Raw genomic sequence first — 25,204 nt, forward strand, 5'->3', positions numbered from 1 at the left:
TCAAAGTTAATTTAACAGGACAGATGGTGAAAACAAGCTCAGACTTTTAGAAAAGAAAAAAAAAAAAAAAGGCTTTATTTTTTGCAAATACATTTCTTGTTTAATGTTTAATTAATTAATAGATCGCTTTCAAATAAAGAAGCCCCCTTTTATAATACAAGTTCACATTTTATAGCATGACACAGTCAAGTGCATTAGTTGTTACATGAAAAACAAAGTTTTTGCACCTACACATTATTAAACCCGACTCTGGGATCAGCTATTGTCAAGCTGAGAGAGGTAGCACTCTGCGCCATAATTGAGGAAAGAGCATCTTTTCTTTCACTCAGATTCTCACATTGAAAGTACAGCAGGAGATGAGACGAGGTCCACTGCTCGCATGGAGACTACTTGAGCTCTCCACAGTCTGCGATAGTGATCTTCTTGGAGGTTCGCCCAGTCCGTGAACCAAAAGCCTCAACTTTCTTGACCACGTCCATTCCCTCTTTCACGCTGCCAAACACAACATGCTTCCCATCCAGCCTAAATGAAGAAGGGAGAACATTTACTGACACTGCTCTGGACAGCGAGGCACACTATGATGCACCCAACTGGGTTTTATAGGATAATACTACAAATTCTGCTACTGATGAATTTGATTTCACACTAAAACATTACAAGAATTTGGTGCTTCCACCAAGAATGTTGCTCTGAGAGTGAAAACATTTTTAGCCAAACCCATACTAAAAAGTTAAGAAAAAAAATATTTTCCAAGGTAGCAGAATTTTAAGGCTATACAGATAGGTTCACAGTTAACAGCATTTCACATTATAATTAAAATATGCCACTATGCACCAACAATTCCAGAGTATTAACTATCTACATTATGTGAGAGTCACCAAACATCTAAAATTGCAGTGTCCAAACCAAAAAATAAATAAATAAACAACCCGACCTAATTTACAAATCTCTAAACATCTTTAGACACAGAACAGACATTAATTATACAGGTAAAGTACAGTAGCATCAAAATGTAAACCAATACGTACCATTCAGTTTTAGCAGTGCAGATGAAGAACTGCGATCCATTGGTGTTTGGTCCAGCATTGGCCATAGATAAGATACCTTACGTGCAAAAAATTCAAATGCTAAAAGATTTGTTTCCTCCTCTGACACAAAGACCAAACTGTTACAGTATAAAATTAACACATAAAAATATTATGGCCAATTTATGGCTCCACACAGAGTTCTTTGCTGATGTTGTTTAACACAATTTGCACAATACTTCCACCTGGTGGTTAAATGATAACATTTATCCATCTCATACTGAAGAACACAACCACATTTAAGTATGGATCTGTTGCTAAACGAGCAGCTAAAACTTCTTAATTTAAAAAACAAACAAACAATGCTTTCTAATTTATTCCTATCAACAGTGGACACAGACATAATGGGGACAATTACCAGGTCCAGTGTGCTTCAGCTTGAAGTTCTCATCAGGAAACTTCCACCCATAGATGGACTTCCCTCCAGTTCCATTGTGATTAGTAAAGTCACCTCCCTGAAAACACACATGACTGTGATTGAACTGCAACACCACATTGGTAAACAAAAGACTCAAAAGAGAACGAGAGGCACCTACCTGGCACATGAACTGAGGAATCACCCTGTGGAAGGTCGACCCCTTGTAACCAAAGCCATGTTCCCCTGTGCACAGTGCCCTGAAGTTTTCTGCAGGAAAGATTCTGGTCAGATTCTCTCTGACAACCCAAACAAGACACTGAACACTTCATCGTCTTTCTAAAACGCCTCTTGCAATAAATATGGTCTGTGGTCATTTTTTTTTAAACTAAGTGTCAAACTTAAAACCAGTTACTGAATGTTGGCATCAAATGTCTGGACAGGTTCATAGTTTAGTGTAGAGTCAATTTACTTTTTGCTGTTTTTTCTGCTAGTGTTTATAAAACACACACTGTTTGAGGCATGAGTCATGCCAGCACCAATATGAAAACAATAATTAAAAGATTACATGTGATTTTTAAACAACACAAAATAGATTTCTGTCATTTTTACGGCAGCAGTGTCAAACATTTCTGGTTTCAGCTGCACAAACATGACACTGTGTTTCTATTTCCTGTCTTAACATTTAAAAAATACATTTATATATTGAAGATAACAAGAGATTGGGACATCTTCATGAACTTAAACAACAACACCAACAACAAAAAAAAACACTCTACCCACAGATTACTAATGATTTTTAAGTCTGGATACCGTAAAGGCAGCTTTCAGCTCGAGTTTCTTGATGTTGTTCATGGCGGATTTTGAGGTCTGTTTTGAACTACCGTGTCTTTGTAGTTTCACTTCCTGGACTAACTACACAGCAATAGCAATCAGAACCTGATCATATTAAATAGAACTCATTCTTTCTCCTGTAGTATTTTCTTTGCCACATAACTCGACTCTTAAACATTTTTTCCATCCCTAAGTTGACAAAGTACCAACTTACTAGATAAATCCATTTTTGACACCAATGCCCTCTATTTCTTTTCCTGTTTTTACATTTATAAAAAACAACAGTATTGCATTGTTTTAATATCAGTTGCTGGGGTTGTATTAGTTTATTTTCAGTAAAAAATAAACCAAAAATCAATTTCCCCATAAATTACCACATTTTCAGATGTAGACTCCAGTCCTCATTTGGTTTAACCACACTCCTGTTCAGCTATTTAATCTCAGATTAAGGTTCCTCAGGTTTGACACGATTACCTCCTGGTTCTAGTTTGTATCAGTTTGATGGTGTTTGGTGCAAAAAGAAATAAACATTCATCAATTACCTGCGGTTTTTGGCACAACTTCAGCGTTGAGCTGTAAAACACAAATCAGATAACCCGAGGCTTAAACGTGACGCTCAGCAAACATTATAAAGTAGACACAGGGTTGCTAAGTAGGTGTCAGCTGCTTTTTTTAATAAACAACAAGAACATTATTATCAAGGTGAGAAGGAAGGTCGTGTTTCTTTTTGAGTCTTCTCACCTCAAAGGTTACTCTGCCGAGCGGCTCGTTGTCTGCGGCAATGTCAAAGTAAACCGTCGGGTTGTTGTTAGCCGCTGCCGGGCCGCTGCTGCAAAAACGTGCGGCGGTAAACGCCAGAGAACATAACTTTATCCTGTTTGATAAAATTAACATTTTAAAGCAGACGAGGCTCAGTTAAATCACTTGCGTCAGCAGCGAGCAGGTGTCATTGATACACACGCGAACTGAGGAAGTGTTTTTTTTTTTGTGTCACAACCGGATGTGCATTACCGCAGCGAGACTTCGGCTATGATGATGATCTCGCGAGGTTATGTGAGACTACAAGCTATTTGAATTGCTTTGGCAACTTTATTTAAAAACTGGAGCAGATGACAGGAAATGACAGGACTGGAAATATAAAATGAATAAATGAATAAACAAACAGCATCAAATGTGAGGGGGTAGATCAAATGTAACATAAAAGTTAGAAATGGTAAAAAACTCCCATAAATAAATAATTAGTATAATTTCAGATTAATATGAAAACCAGTACAAATGTAGTTGTTACTAACAAAATGGGTTAAAATGTAAATAGCCTTGGATTAAAAAAGAAAAACACCTTTTCTAAATATAGACAATATCTAAATTTGAATTTCTTTAATAAAGTGTTGTGGTACCCCATAATGTCAGCATTGATCATTTAGCACAAAATTATTCGTGTCATGACGTACACATCATTGTAAACTTTGACAAATTATTATTTAATTCCAACACTGAAGGGTTTCACATGACTGATGATCATTTGATTGATCATTTTTGCATTATGCATCGTGTTGCTTAGCAAAATGTAAGCTCCTTTAAAAAGCCACTGACATTACTGGTTTTTATTCTGTTATGGATATGTTTTAGGTCACCATGGTGCATTCATTTCACACTGCAAACACTATGAGGCAACCAGAGAGTGATTTTGAACATGGCCATTGTCTCTCTATCTCTGTAATTGTGAAACATTCAAAACATGTCACTCATAAAACTAATGGTTAGATTTACATGGTTGGTGATGAAAGAGTCAGATAAAGATTCTGACATAGTTCAAGCAGAGTTACTGCAGTTGTACACTACATAAGTCTCCCTTTATATTAATGTTGTAGTTTTTCTTGACTGTTTGATGCTGGTCTCATCAACTAAAGTAGTGTGGCTTTACTGAGTATTATAGTCTGAAACAAACACACCTCTTATCATTGTCTCCTTCATCCATTTTTGTTGTTTTCTACACATGCCAGACTGATCTATTAACTTTCTTATCTTTTTTTAATTTCTTCTGTTATTTTCTCATTTCCTTCTTGACGGGCTGCATAAAAAGAGTACCTTAACTCCTCCACGTTTCCTTCCGTTTATCTTGTTATCTTAATTAAAGTGGGCTCATCTCATTTCAATACAAGGCCAAGCTGACCTTAAGCTATCTTAATCAAAATGTGAATAAAAGCGTGATACCCATAATTTACACCTTCTGCTCGGATAAACAGCTTGTGGCAGTTGGGAGGGCTGGATTATCAGACTATGAATGCACAGAAGACAAGACCACAGTGACATACAGGTATCATCTGAATACATATTTATTAGATAAATATTAGGTTGTCACATCATCTAACTACATACAGTTCTGCAAGACTAAAAATCACAATTAGTTTCTGAATTTTCTGACCAGTTTAGAATATGAAATGATTGTACATACAATGTACAAACATAGAGACAATGGTCACATTGCATGAATCACCTTAGACTGTATCATTTTTCCAACTGATCATGATATCAAAAATGTACAAACCATGGATGTGGTTACAATCTTCTGGACCCGTCCCTTCCACTGTCTTTCTTCCACCCCTCTGATTTTCTTTGTAACCTTGTTTTTTTTTTCTTTTTTAGCTTTAGCACCTCAGAGTATGCAAGTGATAGACTAGAACATTTAGGCTAAATATTACATGTAAAACATAGCTGTCCCAGTTCCCCTAACAAAAAGAGGTGAAAGTATATTACAGAGGGGGAACAAAATGCTGAGAGATACCCACAGACACTAACTAACAAGTTTCATTTTCCATATTCAGCCACTTCCAGTAGAGGGGTTGCAAGCTTTTTATTATTCTGCAGAAACAATGCACATTCCCAGGGAAAATGAATACATTTCTATTCACATGTCTCTATATTCATTTACATATATACAGACATCCTTGGGACGCTTGACCTAGCCTTGCCCTCAACATCTTGTCCAGGCCAGAATGATGAATGAACGTGCCCTTCCTCTTTGTATTATTTAACATTTTTCTTTTTTTTTTTTAAAACAACTTTTCCCAGAAAAATGGCCCTTTATTGTGATTGTGCAACTACAGATTTGGGGTGCTTCCTAATACATCAAATTGGCTCATTTGAAAGTAAGAACAAAATTTGAAATGAAAATTACTTCCACAGGATTGATCAAAAGTTTCAATTCAATTCAGACAGTGAAAACTGAAATGTGGCAACGTCTCATTAAAAGATGGACTTTTCGATTGGATGTTTGCCTGTGATTTAATTTGAAACATGTAAGTGTGCTGAACTGGAACAAATAATATTTTTTTTAAAATGATGTTTACGTAAAACCAGGTAGCTCAAATCAACACAATGCTACAGTTGAAAGAAATTGGATTTCTAGCCTTACAGATTAATAAGAAAAACAGTACAAAATAATTTACCAAAAACAAAAAGGGGATAAAAATGTATATGGTCACATGCTTTTAAAAAAGCCACATTTTCTATAATAAAAATATAAACAATATCATGAATTTCTTTAAAATATGGTTGTGATATATCTTTAAAATACCACCGTGTATTGACATTTAGCAACAATTATGATATTCACACAGCTCACTAATTACACTGAACGCCAGCTGATACCACATCTTTTTAAAACCATTACTGTTCAGTTTTACCGATAGAATGTTAACAGAAATTCATGGATAGAAAACATCGATAACCTTCAGTCAAATACCTCTGAGTGCGAAAGAAAATATTGCTTGAAACCGAGCTTGACGTCTGAAAATTGAAATGATGCTACACAATCACTTTCAGTTAATGCAGGGAAGAATGGGACACCAATCTATAAACGACAGGTGTGAGACAGAATGCACTGGGAAGAAAGTGACTAGAAAGCACAATGACGTGCAGGAAATAGCTTATGAGACATTTGGACTGGCTTCCCCGTAACGAGGAGGCGAGACAGCTGTTGTATGCTGGTTACAAACAAAGTCAGTGGTCAGATGGGAGTTTGGGAGCATATGTGGTTAGGTTGGATGACTAATGATCAAAGGACAAACATTGTCAAGATGATACAAAAATATTCACAATTATATTTACAGTACAATAGCATTTCTTAAAAAATAATACATTTGCATACTGAACAGCACTCTTCTGAGAAAAAAAAAAAGAAAGTGAAAACAAATGCGGCAAAAGGTCTGCACCAATACTGCTTTAAAAACCACTTCTTGAACAGTAGTGATGGATAAACTGTACTTGTCCTCCTCTATATCTTTGAAATCAATATTACCTCCTATAACACCATTAGACAAACAAGCGCACACACACACTCTCACACGCGGCGCGGCTTCGCACATTTGCACACATGCACACGCGCAATCGCACAGGACCAGGCAAACACAAACATCTCTTTTTTCTCGTCCCTCGAGCTTTGGTGATGAGTTGAGCAGTTTCCCGAAAGATTTATGGATAGTTTCATTATGCAGCAAAAACAAACAAGTGAACAAACAACAAAACAAAACAAAAGAATAAAACAACAACAAAACAAATATAATACAGTATATCCAGCAAATACACCATAAATGTACTGCTGATATAAGCATTATCCCTTCAATGTTAGTGTTAAATAAATCATACTAAATCTGACAGAAATCAAATACAAACGTACAACACAAGAGAGCTGTGGAAACAGCAACTGATAAAATCCACACTATCTTTTTTTTTAAATCACTTGGAACAGTACTAGACAAAGGGCTTGGCACACATGCACTTTGTAGACTACTTAAACAGCACATCGTTTAACAGGGAGAGAAATGCGACTGTAAAAATGATGACACAAGCGACAACAGGGGCTCATGCAGTATAGGTGGCATGGAAGGAGTTGTAGCAGGAAGCAATAAATGCAGCACGTCGTCACAGGAACCCCAAACTCTCCTATTGTACCATTCGTTTCCATTCAAATCACTCCTCTGTAGAGGAGGATGATAACTACACAGTATGTGGAAGTACAGGTATGCAATATAAACTTTTTTTTTTGTTTCGATGGGGGCAAAAATCTTCTCTGTTCCATCTGTCGACCCTCAGAGGAGTGAAAAGTGGGGATATCTCTCTTTGACAAAAATATGTATGTATCACAATTGTAGACAAAGAGGAAGCCAATCATTCCCAAAAATCCTTTTAAAATGTTGGCAGAGGAGCAAAAAATTATTTAAAAAACATTTTCTCATCATGGATCCAATTGTTTTTTTTCTTTTGTAAAGACAGATGATTCTTTTTTTTTTTGCATTGCTAGAATCTCTTGTGCTTTTAAATGATGTGTGGTGGACAAAACAGTGCAACTAACCAGACCAGTTAGGGAATGGAGCTGTGACACAAGGAAGCTGTGGCCTCTTAGGGTGGAATAACATTGTGGACATAATGCACACTGGCCAGATAGCGCAGGTTTTTTTCAGTTATTTTTCTGTTTTATACAGTGATTTCCTTTTTCTTCGCAAAAGGAAACAAAACATGAATAAAAAATGCTACAACATGTTCCTAATGTGCACACAAACACCTGTGTGTGGCATAAAAAAATCAACTGAGTATAGCTGCACAGTTCAAAGGTATCGCCACGGTGTGAGCAACCTGCAGTGAGAATTTAGTTTGAACCTCTTTCAGTCAATCTGCGCTGGCGAATGAAAACTGTACAAGACGAAGAAGAGAAAGGGAGTGCATCTTTGTGTTTATCAAGTACTGAGCGACCGCCCTGGGTTCTCAGGGAAACTGCAGGCAGTCAGAAAAGTTTATTTGTGTCTGAATCGCCTCAGTTGTTTTCAAAGAGCGACAGAAGGTCGTCGTTGCTATTGCTCGGGAGGTCTGGGGGATCCAGGTACGACAACAGCTCATCTGGATTAGCGAGCTCTGGAAGTAGCTGTAAGGGGGAAAAGATGACAACGCAACTTTGTTAGGCATTCAACTAGTCTTAATTTCCTCATATTATAGGTTGGCTTTGAAATGTTCGGCTGTATCTTAAGTCAGGACTCACATCTAGGGATGGCTCAGGCATGTCCGACCCTGCTTGGCTGTCCAAACTGCTGGAAGGGTTGAAGGGCAGGTCGCCGTGGGGATGGTTGTTAGGGCCGGGCTGCTGCTGTTGTTGCTGCTGCTGTTGCTGAGGAGGTGGAGCTTGCCGTGACGGCTGAGGAGGGCCGCTGTGGTGTAGCTGTTGCCCTGACTGGCTCCCGGGGTGTGGAGACGCACGTAAGCTCGGCGGCAATGGGCCATGCGACTGATCATTGGCAGCAGGATGAGGTATCTGCCAAGACATGGAGGAATATTCAGACGATTAGGATTAATATGCTCACACATTTCACATTTACCCCTTGTCACACCCCTTGCAATTTCAGTGACATCTTCAAATTGATTATTATTCAAAACAAATTCCAGACTCTTTAAATTTAGCTAAACATGTTCAAAGTATCTCATCTATTAGTATGAAGCCAACTAAAGGAGTAAACAAACTCGACTCATAAAAGACAAAGTAAAAGCAAAGAGAAGCAAAACGTGTAACAAATGCCCGCTGACAAACTAAATGGTGGGATAACTCACTGAGTCAGGCATGTTGTGGGAGAGCGGCTTATCTTGGGTCATCAGGCTGTTGGACATGTCAGGTGGGTGAGACAGCTGGGGACCGTGCATGAAATCATTCATCGACGTACCACCAGGGGTGCTGTGAGGGAAGTCAAAGTTCCCGTGTCCCTGGTAACTGTTGCCTGAAACACAAGATAAAAAAGAAAACAATATATTTATTTTGTAGCTTTCTCTAAAATCTTTTTAGACGTTTTTCTAGAATGACTCTGTGTTCTAGTCTATTTAGGGATTTTACATTTAAACTTTGTACTACCTTGGCTGCCATATTCACTGTTGTTGCCTCCTTGCTGAGACGGTAGCGACGGGTATGGTGACGGTCCGGGGCCGAGCTGAGCTATCATCTCCATTACATTAGGCATGATCATCTGGCTGGGACTCATTGTCTTAAACCTCTTGGCCAGTGGTCCATCTGGATCCTCTTTGATGTGGATATCAGATTTGATGGCCACCGGCCGCCAACTACATGTGGGGTCAATGGTCACCTCCTCAAACTCCGAGCTGTTGAAATACAGTTGAAATGAAATGCTTATGATCCAAGTGAGTACAGAGAAATACATTAAATGCTTTATACATGTGTTTATTGTATCAGCATACTTTTGGATGGCGTTCAAGATTCCCCACATGTACTGGTCCACTTCGAGTCCTTCTAACAACGCAGTTTTACTGAGCGGAGGAGAGAGACAGTGCTTAGAATACTGATACAAGTCTACTGCAGTCAAAATATAAACAGAGCATTACTGTATTGCAGGAATATGGAAAAAACTTACTTGCAAACAGGACATCGCCATGTCCCCCGCTCACAGTTCAGTTGTAAATATGATTCCAAATCAAAACACTGGAACAACAAGAACAAAAGTCTCGTTTATAGTGTGCAATATTTACTATTTAAAAATTTCGCCATGAAGGCATCACATCACTGTTTGTGAATCCCTGCAGTGCTTACCTGTACATGTTTGCAGTCGTGCCCTCTTGCTGGAAGCTGTATTCGCCTGAAGGTGATCGGACATTTGAGAGAAACCTTTATGGCCGTCTGCTCCACGCCATCCTCTCCATTGAGTGTGGCGTTGCCTGTTGATGCTGCTACGCTACTGAAGTTCCTCTTAACTGTAAAGCAAAAAACAAGGAACTCTCAAGGTGAAGCAAAGACTCAGGACTTCAGGGAGCAAAATGTGACCGTGGTCTTGTGTGAATACCTTTGGTGATGCAGTGTTCTGCAGGCAAAAGCCTCTTCTTTAGTAAGCCCTGGAGGACAGAGCGGACTGAAGGCCTGTGGACCAGCTGCAGCACAAACAAGTGCGACTGCGGGAAGAAACATCACCATCACTACAAGCATCCTACTAAATCACTGTATTAGTTTTGTGGTTTCTTTACTGATGGATTGTTTTAATTTCGGAATATTGTATGCGTATATATATATTTATTTTGTGGAGACTGTACTTACACAGCAGCAGGCAGTGACTGTGATTTGAATTGTGTTCCTTCCTGGCTGGCATACGTGTTTTAAGTGCAGCGGTTTGTGGGAGGTCTTGTTGTCGCCCCGTTCGATGGTGAGTGGCGTGGCGTTGACGCTTACTTGGACCGATGCTGGCCAGTTGGTATTCATCTGACGGTCCTCATGGTGGTAGCACTTGAACTGCAGCTCGAGGTCTGATCTGCAGCAACAAACAGTTTCTAATGTAAAATTCTTTTTGATGCTATCAGAAAGAACTGTTACATCAGGACTCGACACATGCTGCTGACTTTTGCCTCAGAAGGTCGTAAAGGGAACAATTACATAAATCAGAGAAAATGAATGCATGAACGTCTCCAAGTTGTTTGAGAATAGCAGTGGTTTGAGTTTTTTAAATAATTGCAGACAGTATGCCAGCTCAACCGTTTCAATCTGCTTGGAAAAGGTTAAGACGAATTGAAAAATACCTTTTGGTATTGGAAAGATTTTTATATGGAGTTAAATTTCCCAGTTGACTGAGCGTCAAATGATCACAGATACCAAAAAGAACAATTTAAGAAACTAAGGAAATTCCTGGAGCTTTGGTTATTTTTGTTTACATTATTTATATCATCTCTCACCAGTCATCTCTGCTATTTCACAGGGTTTTAATTTTTATTGATTTAGAAGCAGGTTAAAATCATTGGGTAGCATTCCATAGGATATTATCTAAAACAAAACATTTACTGTGATCCCTGGAGACCAATAGCCATGCACATGTATTTTGACCTCTGCTCAACAACTGTAATCTCTTTTAATACATTTAAGTGTTGTTGCTCCCACTCTGTCTCATTAAACCTTTCTTTCTCTTTCTCTTTAGACTAATTACTTTACTAACATTACCATTCAAAAAGCTACTGACATATGGAAACCTGCTGTGTTGTGAAGCTCTCAAGCAGGTGAACACATCAGGGAAGATGATTAGGTGCTTTGTGACTTACCTCCACATGAGAGTCTGGTGTACAGAGGGCCGTAAGTGGAAGACGTGGTTGCTGACAGCCAGGTTATGCTCGAGCCTGAAGGGCTCTAGGACTACCCCGTCCCGCACTGGGAACGTCAGACGCAGCTCCTCATTGTGATTAGCTACGCAGGTGGGGAAAGATGTCAGTCACACAGTCAGGCACTTTTAAAATGTTTAAAAAGTTTTTATCCACTGAACATTTACCAGTAACTCACCTGGAGGTGGAGGGAGAGCGGTGATATTTGGTTTGATGTCAGGAGGGAAGGGCGGCTTCACATCCTGGTTTGGCGACAGGTATGTAGGGATGTTACTTCCTGGGGTCATTGGAGGGGTGGGGTTGCCTGGCACCGGGGAATGAGGGTAATTACCCACCGGTCTAGGTGGCTAAAGTGAAGACAAGCAATTAGTAAATCAAATGTTTGCCCAAAAACAACAGAATCAAAACATTAGAACGTGATGAAACTACATTTTTACAAAGTTGACTTACCCCATTCATATTACCCTGGTTGTACTGATATCCACTCCCAGAGAAGTTGTTTGTTTGGCCGTTAAAAGGCGGCTCTTGCTGTAATTAGATGAAATATGCTCAAAGTTACTTCCCCTACGAATTAACAACTGTCACTTGTATATCCCAAATAATCCTAAAAATGAGGAGGAAATAAACTCATATTTCACCTTGTAGTACTGGCCCATGGCACCACTGGGTGGTGGGTACTGGCCCTGTAACTGCTGCCCTGGCATTCTCTGTCCGGGATAGTTGGGGGATGGCAGCGGCCTGGAGGCGCTGGGAGTGGGGTACTGCCCTTGCTGGTTAGGGAACTGGTTGTTTGGTCCATACTGCTGTCCACCATAGTTTGGCTGCAGATGCAGTGATGACAAAGACATTTAACATAGAGCAAAAGAGCTAAACTTTGAAGGTGAAAGCGTTTAATTTGCATCGCCTCACCTCCCCTGGGTACGGTCTCTTCATGCCCTGCATACCCATGCCCTGAGGCCGGGGTCCTGCATAGCCTTGCTGGGGCATTCTTTGGCCGTGGGCTCCAAAAGGCCCCATAGCTTGCCCTCTGGGCTGGTTCATTCCCATTGGAGGCCCACTCATATTGGATGCATTCATTCCCGTGCCCATGTTCCCAGGGAGGGATGGAGGGCCACGGGGTCCTGGCTGGTTCATGAACTGGCTGTTGTACGCCTGGTTTGGTCCCATCTGGAAAGACGAACTCATCTGGAAGACAAAATGGTTCATTCAGCCACCTGTGAGTTGACTGTCTATGTTGCAAATTTGCCATCATGAATCACTAAAAACAAAAATGTTCTAACTTAAAAAAGACAAAAACATAATTATCAACAAAGTCTTTTTGTTCATCCTCAGTACTGGTCTAGTTCAAGTGCTTAGTTGTCAGCTGTGTCCTACCGGTCCATATTGGTTCATGTCCTTGTTCTGGGTTTCCTGCAGGGCAGCTACGGTCGCTGTGGCAGTGGCAGTTGCGGTGGCGGCCGCTGCAGCAACTGCAGCGGCGGCGGCAGCAGCAGCAGGCTGAGTGAAGTCTGAAGGAGGACGGGAGTGTGAAGGGATGCCCATTCCACCTGGTCCAGGATTAGGCCCTCCAGGGTAACTATGACAAAGATCAACATCATTTAAGAAATAATCACAGGACACCATGCTTAAGGTCAGAATTGCTATTCTGAAAGCAATTTTAATCAGTGCAGAGATCAGTGCTAATGCACTGTTCGCTTACTTTCCACCAAAGCCTCCTCCTCCAGGGTAGTTGGGTCGCCCATACATGCCCTGCTGCATGTAGCCCTGGTTGGAGTTGCCTTTATTTGGGAACTGCTGCTGAGGACCAGGAAACTGAGGGGAGTTCATACCTGGATTGTTACCAGACATAGCTGAGCCCATAGGGTTCCCCCCAGGGTTCATGGGATTGTTATTGTTCGCCATGGGATTCCCCAGTACCTGTTGGACACACACATAAACACTGGTAAATGCTAAATTATTTATGATGATATTTAAAGCAACTCAGAAAAGGAATAAGCTCTATGTCTGTGTGACTGCTGATTTGTTGACAGTTACATCATAGCAAATGACACTTACTCACTACGTCTATATATACCTTTTAAAAAAATTGCAAGAATATATTTTAGCTCAGTCACAATGTTGTAATTTTAAATTCTTGATTATTCTGACAGCACATATGAAGGACGCAGTTATGAATGTGATTTTAGTCATTTCACTCAAGGCAAAATAAGCAAATAGATCGTCTCTTTTCAATCCCCAGAAAATAATATTTTTTTCATCATTATTCTGTGATGATAAACAGTGTCAAACTGTTTCTGGTTGCAGAACTCCACACTGGAAACTGGATATTGACAAATTATTATAAGGCTGAGGGTCATGGTACCCTCTGAAGTCGATTGTCTCCTGATGAGAAACCTACTTAAGCGGCACTTAAAAACTAAATTAATATGAAGTTATGATACGCAGGCCTCTCTTAAAGTAACAGGTAGGACATCTCACCTGGCTCTGTGAGGTGTTGGTCACGCCCCAGACGGTGGTCACTACAGACAATGAACCTGGAGGCTGATTGGTGTTCTGTTGCCATGGAACAGAGTCATAGGGAAAAGACCCATCTCTGCAAGAGACAAAAACAGATGAAACAGGTAAACCTAAAAGTGCTCAGTGTTGCTGCATAAATATTTGCCCAGTACAACAATTACAGTAAGTATATTTGAACTACAGGGAAACAAGTTTTATTGTTAGGATTATAAAATAAAAAATGCACGCAGGCAACACTGTGTTGTAATTATTAACTACATGTACTAGGTACTGTTCGTCCTTATTGACTGTGCTCCAGGCAGTTTGTCTGGTCACTGATCCAAAAGGAACACTGGGCTCCATGTGGCGAGGAAGGGCTTTCCCCAAGGCCCTGGTTTATCTACTGACACACCCAACAAACATACACAGAAATACGAGAAGTGCGAACACTGACCCGTGTGAGAGACCGGGCTTCATGGAGCTCATAGGGGGCTGCATGGGCACTTTTCCCGGAGGCTCGTTTTGTCTGTTCTTCTGGTGACGGAGAAGAAGTAGACGTCCCAGCTCCTCGCACCACGATGACAGAAGAGCTGGAGAGAGAGCAGAGAAAGAGTGTAACCATGCGACTGGACTCCTGTGACAAATAACTGCAGAGGTAACAGCCCTCCACTGCAAGCGCTGCAAAAACCTGCAAAGACTGATTACCTAGAGCAGAAGGGAACTGCAACAGAAAAATAGAGGAAAATAGTCCACAACTGAAAAACAACGGCCTGATTGACAAACTGTGCAAATATCCTATAACAAAATAAACACAATATGTCATTCCACTACTGTTCCAAAGTTTGGTAACTTGAAACTTCCATGAAAACATTATTAAAATTATATTAAACTAAACATAAAACATGACATGTTTACAGCTGTACTAATATAACTGCACAAGGTTTTCCTGATGCTCAGTTTTTTCAAATTGACAAACACATGTATTAACAAACACAGTGTGCTATTGGAACACAGGACTCATTCTTGCTGATGTATGGGTCTCTGTATACCAGCTATGATAGCAATTTACAACATCAACAACTATCTACTATGTATTTTTCAATAACTCCTGTAATAAAATCAGCTTTACTTCCAAAAACAAAGACATTTCTAAATGACCCCAAACTTTTGAACTGTAGTGTAACTGTGCAACAAGACTCAACATTTAGAAAAAAGTTTAATTTTTGATGTCTTCAATGATTCATAGAGACCTCTTGAGCATTTTCACACTTCAGAAAACAACATACATTAACAAACAAAAGGAGGCACCTTTGTGCTTCAATCTAAAACACTTGCTTCAATCTAAACGCCACTTCTGCTTTTGGCCACTAGGGTTCACTATGGGCCTGCAGATGAACTCCAGCCCTTCCCTTCTCTCCACCTACCTACCACTCAGGTAGCTACTACAGAGTGCATTTGATCGAATCATATGCTTTTTATCTGCAGTGCATGTTTTTGTACTATGCCAACTACAAAAGACTCACTTTCCCTTTTTCTCTCCCTCTTTCTTCCCCTGCCTCCTTCCAGCCTCTCTATGCGGTGTCGGAGGAGAAAGGGAATGTGGATTCAATCAGAGAGCAGGGCAGCCACCTCCTCTTATGAATCACAGGACTTCTAGGTTGAGTGAGGAGTGAGGGAGGGGCGCGCGGTGAAACAGAGCGCTCGGTGATTTCAGCTGCAGTTTGCGCAAAAAGCCACGTCAATATGACAGCAGACAGTGCAGGCTGTCCTTGTAGGCAGATCCACCCTGCTGCCACATGCAAGGACGGGCCGCCACTGCACATTATGCAAAGAGAAGGAGAGAGAGAGAGGGAGATAAGAAGAGAAAGAGAGGGAGAGAGTGATAAAAAATGTTGAGTGAGTCAGTGAGAGAGAAGACATCAGGCTAATGGGGCTGATGGGAGGGAGGAACAAACAAAAGCTTCTGACTGCCATCACAAACATAGCAACCCGGAGATTTGACCACACATGAGTGCTTGCAAACAGAGCACAAGCCTACTGACACACACACACACCCTCACTCAGCACAGATCAGAAAAGACTTAGATGACACACACACGCGCACACACAGAGGTAACGTAAATAGGACGTGAGTTGTCCTCTGGTTGCGCCAAATATGCGGGGACAAAACAGCATTCGAGCATCGGCACACCGACGCGCACACCTTCTCCGCTCAGAGCATCGCACACCAAAAGGCACCTCCTCGCCTTTCATTTGAACACTGAGCACACCAGCCTCACTCTGTGTAAAGACGAGGGCTGGAATACAAAAGACATGTACAGATGGTGCCAGCAGTCTCCCTGCCTCTCCCTCTCCTCTCCTCTCCTCTCCCTACCCTCCCTCCCGCTCTTTTAAAAGCAGCACGGGGCTCAGGAGCAGAGGCAGCTGGGTTTTTCCTCCTTCCCTCCCTTTCATGCTCCCTCTCTTTTTCTGTCCCCCCACCCCTCCTCTCGCCTCCTACTCCTCCTTCTCCCTCCTGTTCTTGGCAAGGCAGGTGCCAGGAGACAGACCGTGCTGTTCCTCCAGAGGATTGATCTGACTTTAACACGGTTATGCTTTGGTTGACAGAAAAGGCCTCTCAGGTACACTTCTCCTAAAAACATCACGCTTGCAGGAAGATGCACAGATTTTTAGGTTAGCTCTAATTAAATACAACTGGGTCCAAGTGCACCTAATAGGTTTATGAGTTTCACATCTATGTTAGAACATCCTGAAGTGATTTAACAGCCTCCTCCCGCTCCCCAGACCCCCTTCTGATGGAGAGAGTTGTCAATTCATGGGCCTGGCGACCAGCCAGCATGTTACAGCTCAATTAGGTGCCATTATTCTCTTCCAACAAGGGGTAACTTGCACTTCTTTTATGTTCATAAACATGTCTCCACAATTTATCCCCTTACCATGCCACCATGAGGCCGTCTGGCTAAGGTGACATATCCTCGTTTCATGCCGAGGCCGACATCAACAGCCGCAAGACAAATACAACAACAGTGTTGAACCGAGCAGATAAATGACAAATACTAGAGAACAGGAGAAAGCACCACAGTTGCCACTTAAACAGAAATTAGTCTACTCCAACATTAGACATAAAGCTTATCACCACACAAAAGCACCAATCAGTTTACAGAGAGGTGCTCTGTCATTGAATCAGAGGATAAACTTCAGGTTTAGTCCTCCCTCTGCCTCCTCCTTCACCCAAATGTCTCTCAGAACAGTGTGGATGGTAAACACAAAGGGATTAAGTTTAATTTCTCTGTCCTCCCACAGACGGCCTTCTATAGACTCATCTGCTTCCCTCCCTGATAAGAGCCAAAACTGCTGATAACCATCTCAGGTGTACTTGTTCCAAATCACAACAACCACTCTGGAGTGAATCAATCTGGCATTTGGTTCTACAGAGCATCTTTTTGCTCTGTTTACACTGCTCTTCCTGGCGGCGATGGGTCTGTCTTCCATAAGGAGAGGAGCTGATTCTGTTTGCCTTGTAGATAGTCCCAGGGGTCCCTGCTGAGTCTGAGCCGTATTGATATTCTGGTGCTCAGCTGTGCAGCCTGATGGTCAGCTATGGCGAAAGAGCAGTAAATGCATCTGCTGGGACTAGATGGGTGGTTCAGTAGCTGGCCCTGCAGCTTCCAGCTTCACTCTCTGTCATAAAGCCCCGGGGAGACATGACAAATGACATGGACTGCAGTTGTTCAATGTTCTTTCCAATGATAATGCTCCCCCACCTAACCTTTCCCTGCACATCCATACAGAAGGCAGAGAGGTAAATGGTGCTGATTAAATACCGTGATACTGTCTCTTTTTTTTCTCCCAAAAGAACTGAGCTTCTAAATTAAGGGCCAGTTCACCCAATATACAAACTTTTCAGGAAATAAACTTCTTTAATCAATGTAAACAGTTTGTCTGAACATTTTTCAATCCTGCTTTCAAGGCACTTTTAGAGTTATTTAGGGCCCTGTAGCTACACTGTAGCTGACACGCACCTCCTCAGAAATATGTCGCAGCTTGGGGACATCATCACTATCACATCGGACGATTTATGATTTTGAAGTTTCTGAAGCTAGAGATTATTGAGAGTGAATACAATGTAAAGCGAGTTGAAAAAAGGCTCAGCTGTTATGTGCTTTTCAGTAGCACACACACACATCTAACAAAATCATCTCTCCCGCCTTCTGCCCATGATGAAAGGGTTTCTATCATAAAGAAACGGAAAGAATGTAAACACAGTTACTGTGGCGAATGTAGGACAGTTAACGATGCATCTGTCTACTGTTGTGGTGGCGCTATCAATGTTAGAAATCTGACACTAAGCCATAAATCAAATCGTACACTGTGGGTATCTATACAGAATCCCATTATCCCCTTGCATCAACTATAAATCCATCTCACCAGAAGAAATAGTGCTTATAAAAAGTGACGGCATGTTCTGCGGATTATCCAGAGTGCACAGAACATGAGGAAGAAAGGTGCCTTAATTGATTTGAGTGAGATTTCAAATGAAAACCAACAGTCAGTGCTCTTACTTAATAAAAATATTTCCCTAAAACAAAAAAATAAAATTAATTCACTCTCTGCTCCTCTAAAACATTTCCTTCTATCCTTTCCTTTCTTTCCTTCTTTTTACTTTTCCCCCCTTCTTTCCCTCCATTCACTGGCAGAGGACGGTAAGGGAAGCAGCAGGTAAGGCAGATGCCAAGAGCTCTTATGACAGCCCCCTAGCCCTCTCCCTCACCCCCTCCCTCTCTGGTCTGTATCTAATAGACACCTGCTCCCTTGTCAACCCTGGACTCCCACTTGGCTTCGTCCCACATGGTTTGATCACTAACGTCCACACAAACATGCACCACACATTCCTGCCATCGCATCACGCTCACATCATGAGCAGCGATTCCTCACTTTTTCCATACTAAGTGTAACAATGAAGTCCAATTTTTTGCTTTAAACATGTCTGAAAGAATCATGACCCCCCAAACAGTTTGTTTAAAGACATTTAGCCAGAAGGGCTGAAAGGAGAACAAAGACCATGAGCAAACTAACAAGAACGGCTCTAGCGGGCTGCACCCTTTAGTTTCTGAGGGAGCTCTATTCACATTCTGTTCCTCCCTCCCTCCTTTCCCTTTCTCTCTGCCAGAAAGGTTTGAATGGACACAAGCCTCCTGCAGGCCAAAGTCAATTAAAATAGGAGAGAGTCTTGGGAGCCAGAGTATCCCTGGTTACTAAAAGCACCTATGAGGCCATGCAAAAGAGCCACATTTAGTTTTAGCCAAAGAATTCCTCACTTATGTGCCTCATGTTGGCTTCCCGGAGCTGTAAAACTCGAGGATTTACCTCATGATATATGGAAAACTATATGAATAACTGGTTGCTATGACATTGTTTACGAAGACCCAGCTTGTGCCAAGCTATCCTGCTTGAAACACTGGCTAGATTGTAAATTATCTCCCACTACCTCATGGCTCTTTGACACAGTCACCATAGATGCCCACCTGGCAGCCATCAAACCTCTTTGTCATTACACAGATGCCACAAATTATTCATTGATGCCAATTTGATAATGAAATGGAAGTGACTCGTCCATCATGCAGTCATTTTCACAGAAAAGCAGCTGATATAACAGGTTAGGGACCTGTCAACCAGTGACAGACCAGAACTATGTTACTTGTTCATGGAACGAGTGAACAAATAGTTTGAAGCTCACAGGTGTACCACTTTAAACACATGCTTCAGATTTTTACCTCTCTGGTTGCCCGCAGCTCTGCAACAACCTGGCACAGAAGGAAGTGCCAACTGTGTGTTGTAAAACTAAGTCTGTAAACCGACTTAATTATCTCAGTTACTAACATTTAAAAGTTCGGTTGACTCACTTCGTGGCATATTTCAGAGCGAGTGTTGTTTCCAGAAAGCTGATGAAGTGTGAAGGATGTGTGAAGTGGGAACATGTGAATGTCACAGCCGCCATGTGGCATCATGATCTGACATATTTGCCCTATAATTTCTTTAACATGCAGTATGCAGTTAAGCAGATATTTTATTGAGTGAAGTGCTTCTCTACTTGAGGGCAAATAAACATTTCTCAATGCAAAAAGTATTGTTTAGCAGTGGAAAAGCATGAGAAAGTAGCTACATATTGTGCTTGGAAGGCATTAGTGCTAACAGTTGTAAAATAGTCTGTCTATCTAGGCCAGACAACTGCCTCCTGTCTGCACCTCATCTTTGTCTGCTGCTTTCTTCTCCTGCGTTATTTCCTCTGCTGCTCTGTCTCTGGGAAGTCAGTGATGTTGGAGTCTTGTCAATGAGTACTTAGGGCCGTTGCCTCATGGGGAGCCAGACTTGCTGGCTAGGTTTTATGGCCCATTTCAGAGCTTCCCCGGCTTAAATACAGCCTCCTGCTGGCCACATGGCCACAATGTCGTGCCATGTCCATCCGGCGAGGAGGGGAGGGGGGGGGGCGGGGGGGGGCGCTTGGATTCGGGCCAAAAAGGTTTTACTGAGGCCACAAGCATATGTGGCCATGTGGAGGCAAGCGACATGAGGAAGAAGACGAAATGCTGCAGATCTGGTGTTTCTGGGTTGCTGTTTTGACATCCTCCGTTCTTTGTTGCAAAATGAAAAAACCTCTAAACACTGTACTACTGACAGATAGAAAGCTATCCTTTGTTCCTCTTATTAAAATATCCCACTAACCACATTGTGATGCAAATGTATTTGTCTATGCACATACAAAGGCATGATTTCTAAATAAAAACAAATAGTAAATGATAAGACATTTACCCTCATATAAAGTCTGTACTTCTAGGCATGAACTAAAGCTACATTATACATATATATAATGAAATCTAGTTGGCACCTACTGAATACTAATTGAATAACTGCCTTTCTAAATCAAGAAAAGGCTTTAGAAATCAACTTAATGTGATTAATGGGATCCACTGTTTAAACAGTTTAAAGAGAGCTAACTAATTTTCCCGCTGTGTGAATGTGTGCAAACCATTACAAATATGCGTTTAAACCTTGGAGTGGAAGTTGTCTAAATAATCACCGTATCATCTGAACTGCACCAGCGCAGAGTGTGTTTTTAACCACACACTTCTGCCACTAGATTATCAGATGAGCAGACCTGCGAAGAAGCAGCTTACAGGAGCCAGACTGCTTCCCCAAGCAACAGGCTGCTATTAACGAAGGCCCAGCCTTAAGCCCTTGTCTACAATGATACTAATTAGGCACGGAGCAGATGTGCCCAGACTAGTGCCCACCTCAGGGTGCTGGGCAGGGCTGGTAGTGTCACGGTGCCATACGCTGGTGGCTGAGTCACCTGTGACCTTTTCACAGTGGGCCTGGGGTCAAAGCCTCCCTTTAGGGGCACAGTAGAAAGAGACACTGGAGGAGTCTGGGTTGGGTCCTGGCACCCCTCTAGACTCATTAGAGTCATCCATATGTGCAGTAGCTCAGGATTTAAATAAAAAAAACTTCTTAATGATAAACACTCTGATCTCATGGAAACAATGAAACTCAAAAGTACGTATTCACTTTTCTGTATATATAAAATTTAAATTAAAACATTTTCTTCTTAAAGTGTTTTATTTTATATTATGCATCACAGCTAAGCTGCAATTATTTTGTGCACAAATAAGCAATAATCTATTTCATATATACACACACACACACACACACACACACATACATACATATATATTCTCATTTATGCTTATTACTCCTACTAACTGCTGTTTCGCAGAAATGAAGAGGCAGGTGCATAATTAATGTACAAATCACCACAGGAGTATAAACTTAAAATTTATAACGGTTTTTATCAACAGCTGATAAAAGGAGAACGAACTGTGACGCAGGCTGAATTATAAAACATGTGACATGTTGCACTGTAAAACCAACACAACGGCACAACAGCAGCCATGGAGCTTTTTCTAAATGACCAAACGAAAAGCAGATCACATGTCATCATGTGTACACTGACCTGTACGGTCTATGATGAGAATAGTTGGTTGCGTTTCCTCATAAATGAGCTGCACGTCAACACACAGTAAGTAACTGAGTCAGCACAGCTTCAGATGTGAGAAGGAGGAATAAAGTTCTATCGATGCTGTCAAAGAAGGTAATAGATTACTTAATGTCTCTTTAATGTGTCGCTTCAGCAGTGTCCTATACAGTCATTTGTATTCCCTAATAACTGCATCTGCCTCTTTTTCCAGGTTGTGTCTTATATATCTCTCCTTATCTGACCTCTGAATGCATCTTTCCACCGCTTTCAGCATGTCAGACGTACAAGACTGCTGTAAATGCCTTTACGATACCTCACTCTGCTGTAGATACACTGCTTTCCGCTGCTCCACACTCTGATGCCTTTTTCACAGCTGAACGAAAAAAGACACACTGTACGATTACTTTTCATCTGTGGGATCGATCATAAATTAAGATCAACAGCGCTCCTACTCAAATCTGCTTCTAGTTGCTGTTGTTTGTTCTCTGAAGGAACATCATGTCTTACATTAAGAAAAACAAGTAGGTGGAGGTGCTTGTGCCCCGCTTTGATGTGCAGAGGAAAATCCACCTACAGCTACTTGTACAAGTCGACAGTACGTCTATAAAACATAATAATTTGTTCACTTTCACCATAATAACTTTCATTGAGGAGCTGGAGTTCATTCACTCAGATGCTAGTAGTATTGCTGCCCTCGACCCCCTGTTAACATACTGTCAACATCAGCATTAAATACTGGATATGATCTTTCCAGACAAAACACTGAAAAAAACATAACTGGTGCAATTTAATCACGTCTGTCAAAACGTTGGTGAACGAGTGAGGAGTCCCGGCTTTAACACCTCATACTGTAATTAACACCAACAACCCAGAAATGATGCAATCTTTGAGAAGAAGTATTTCTCTAGCGGCCACATGTCTGTATTACTTCTTTCATTAACGCCACATGGAAAGAGCCTGCATGTTGTGCTAATACACAAACAACACCAGCTTCTCCTGTATGGAATTTACTACTATTTTTATCCTGGACTTTAATGGGAGACTTCAAAGAGACAGATCTGTGCAACTTCACAGCTTGTCGAACAGATATACAGAAAACAAGAGATTCACTGAAGCTGACAGTAATGACTAGTACTGTGGAGTAGTGTATGACTAGCCAGACATCTCTTTACCAACACCGCCTGTTGCAAAACCTCTCTTGTCTTAACATGTTGGGAACTGTCTCTCACACACACACACACAAATTAAGAAAACATTGAATAATTGCCCAAATTAGGATTTTACTGTACAGCTAAACAAAAGCCGCCTTAGCGGAGAGAAGCAAAATAACCGATTAAGAAAGTGAGGTCAGCAGAAGACATAATTACACCATCTGACTCATTAAAGGACTGCTCCACCCAAAATCTATCTTTTGCATGGAAGGTGGGTCTTATGCATTTGCTTCTCCTTTTCTGTAAGTTAGTAGAACTAAAATGAATTAATCAAAAATGGACTAAAAGACATCTCTGTTGTTGGTCTGTGTATCTACTAGAGTCTAAACAATATATGGTTCACTAGTTAATAGTTACAAATAATAATACTAGGCAGTTCAAACATCCACAGTTCTTCATACTCAAAAGAGAGCATGAAGAAAACAGGTGCATGTTAACATCTAAACGCAGTCAAATAACTAAAATTTAAACCTGTTGCTCCTCAGTGGGCATATTAGAAACACTGAATCACTGATTTGAAATAAGCAAATTCCTACAGGGGGGTTGAGGGGGTGAGCTGCAGCACGTCTCCGCAGTGAGCCTGGCTGGTTGCGCTGTGTGGCACTGAGTGGAGTGGTTGTGATAAACTGCCAAGAATCTCGCGGAAAATGCCGCCTCAAGTAGGTCAGCACGACTCAGAGAGATAATCAAGGCCATTCTGACCCCTTCTGTGTGAGCTGTAAGTGGGTCAAATGCAGTAGTCAGCTGTTGCAACTCTATCACGCGGGGCGCTGCGAGGCACTCATCATACCGTCAAACCCCATTCCGTTAGTTTAAGACAAGGCAGGGTGCCCGCCTGCACCCACCGATGCAGGAATCAACCCTCTATCTGTCCCTCCAGGGGTGAAATAATGTGAAGTTCCTCTCAGCAGCAGCAGCAGCAGCAGATCCACCTTCCACTTGTCACTGAATACACCCCCTGCAAACACAACCCTCTTTAACTGTTGTCTCCTCCTTTTGACAGTTCACAGCTTCGCAGCTCTGTCCTATTCACAGTGCCGAAGACTCCCCCCCCCTCCACGTCTAAAATGCCACCCTCATTTCAACCAGCAATGTCCCTGCTTATTTCTCACTCTTCGCTGCACAGAAAAAAGGGGGACTCATGTGTCTAGAAACACTTCTGAGCATGAATCTGCAACAGCAGAACAAAGGCGATACAGGGCAGCCTTAATCTCTGCACTACTGAAGCCAGCAGCTATTTTAAAGCTTTTTCTCTGTCTCTCTATCCCTCCCACCCTCCTCTCTTCTCTCTAACATTCTTCCTCTCCCCCTCCCCTCCCTCTTCCCCCTTGTTTCCCTCTGTGTCTCAGGGTAGCAGCTTCTCTCTGTTTTCCTCTCCTCTCTCCCTGCGTGTCCAGTGACTGACTGCACAATACACATCAATTATTCATGGCTGCTCTATCCGTTTCACAGGCAAGACCAATCACAGATGGAGTCATTGCTAATGGGCTCCTGCTGTACTTGCCACCGGCTTCTTTGCACTCAAGCAACAAATACCCCAGAGACAATGAAAGGGAAACAGGGATAAGCTGTAAAAAAAAAAAAAGGAAACTTCACCAACACTAGCACTAGCAGCCACGAGGAGGAGGACAAGAGGAGGACACACATTTGTGAACAGAGAAGAAGAAAGGTACCCATCGTCACGAAATTAGGAGCCGGCTTCTGCAGTAGTAAAGGGTTAAAAAAGAAGGGGGAGGGGGGAGACAGACACAGGGGGGGGGGGGGGGGGGTGACAGGACAAGCAGAGAGGGAGAGAGAGAGAACCAAATGCTTATCTCCTCACCTCGGATGTATGCAGCTGTTATTGATGTATCTTCTTTTTCTGTCTAGTGATCCATTGCTTGCTCTCCCAATACACACATCACACAGAAGCAGCCACAGCCACTTCGCCAGAAGGGAGAGAGGGAGGGGAGGGAGGGGAGGGAGTAGAGGAGAGGAAAAAAAAAAAAAGCAGGCAGCTCACATTTCAAACTTGCAAAGAGGGGTGGTGCCTAATGTGCTAGACAGCCTGTATGTTGGCCCA

General features: G+C 41.8%; 2 protein-coding genes across 5 annotated transcripts in view; both read right to left on the bottom strand.

Moving 5' to 3' along the window:
• Positions 1 to 53: 53 nt before the first annotated feature.
• ppifb (peptidylprolyl isomerase Fb) lies at positions 54 to 3,271 on the bottom strand. The gene is made up of 6 exons (XM_026350892.1): positions 3,016 to 3,271; positions 2,817 to 2,847; positions 1,622 to 1,710; positions 1,444 to 1,540; positions 1,029 to 1,104; positions 54 to 522 (listed from the first exon to the last, which is right to left on the bottom strand). Exons 1-6 carry the CDS (start codon positions 3,166 to 3,168, stop codon positions 387 to 389), a joined length of 582 nt encoding a protein of 193 aa, XP_026206677.1. The 5' UTR covers positions 3,169 to 3,271; the 3' UTR covers positions 54 to 386.
• Positions 3,272 to 6,283: 3,012 nt separating this feature from the next.
• Positions 6,284 to 25,204, bottom strand: part of LOC113156055 (zinc finger MIZ domain-containing protein 1-like) — a 94,541-nt gene continuing 75,620 nt past the window's right edge. For 3 of the 4 annotated variants that reach the window (XM_026350888.1, XM_026350887.1, XM_026350886.1), the window contains 18 exons: positions 14,351 to 14,486; positions 13,879 to 13,993; positions 13,100 to 13,317; positions 12,775 to 12,976; positions 12,310 to 12,585; positions 12,039 to 12,221; positions 11,851 to 11,928; positions 11,579 to 11,747; positions 11,344 to 11,485; positions 10,355 to 10,565; positions 10,107 to 10,212; positions 9,857 to 10,017; positions 9,681 to 9,748; positions 9,508 to 9,576; positions 9,167 to 9,411; positions 8,872 to 9,035; positions 8,309 to 8,578; positions 6,284 to 8,194 (listed from right to left, as the gene is read on the bottom strand). In XM_026350888.1, the coding sequence (XP_026206673.1) occupies positions 8,087 to 8,194; positions 8,309 to 8,578; positions 8,872 to 9,035; positions 9,167 to 9,411; positions 9,508 to 9,576; positions 9,681 to 9,748; positions 9,857 to 10,017; positions 10,107 to 10,212; positions 10,355 to 10,565; positions 11,344 to 11,485; positions 11,579 to 11,747; positions 11,851 to 11,928; positions 12,039 to 12,221; positions 12,310 to 12,585; positions 12,775 to 12,976; positions 13,100 to 13,317; positions 13,879 to 13,993; positions 14,351 to 14,486 (2,921 nt within the window). In that variant the 3' untranslated portion in view covers positions 6,284 to 8,086. Of the gene's footprint in view, positions 8,195 to 8,308; positions 8,579 to 8,871; positions 9,036 to 9,166; positions 9,412 to 9,507; positions 9,577 to 9,680; positions 9,749 to 9,856; positions 10,018 to 10,106; positions 10,213 to 10,354; positions 10,566 to 11,343; positions 11,486 to 11,578; positions 11,748 to 11,850; positions 11,929 to 12,038; positions 12,222 to 12,309; positions 12,586 to 12,774; positions 12,977 to 13,099; positions 13,318 to 13,878; positions 13,994 to 14,350; positions 14,487 to 24,964; positions 25,051 to 25,204 lie in introns of those variants that run through there. The other variant, XM_026350889.1, reaches the window with a different exon arrangement.

Source organism: Anabas testudineus, chromosome 19, assembly GCF_900324465.2.
Source record: "Anabas testudineus chromosome 19, fAnaTes1.2, whole genome shotgun sequence".
Taxonomy (NCBI): Eukaryota; Metazoa; Chordata; class Actinopteri; order Anabantiformes; family Anabantidae; genus Anabas; species Anabas testudineus.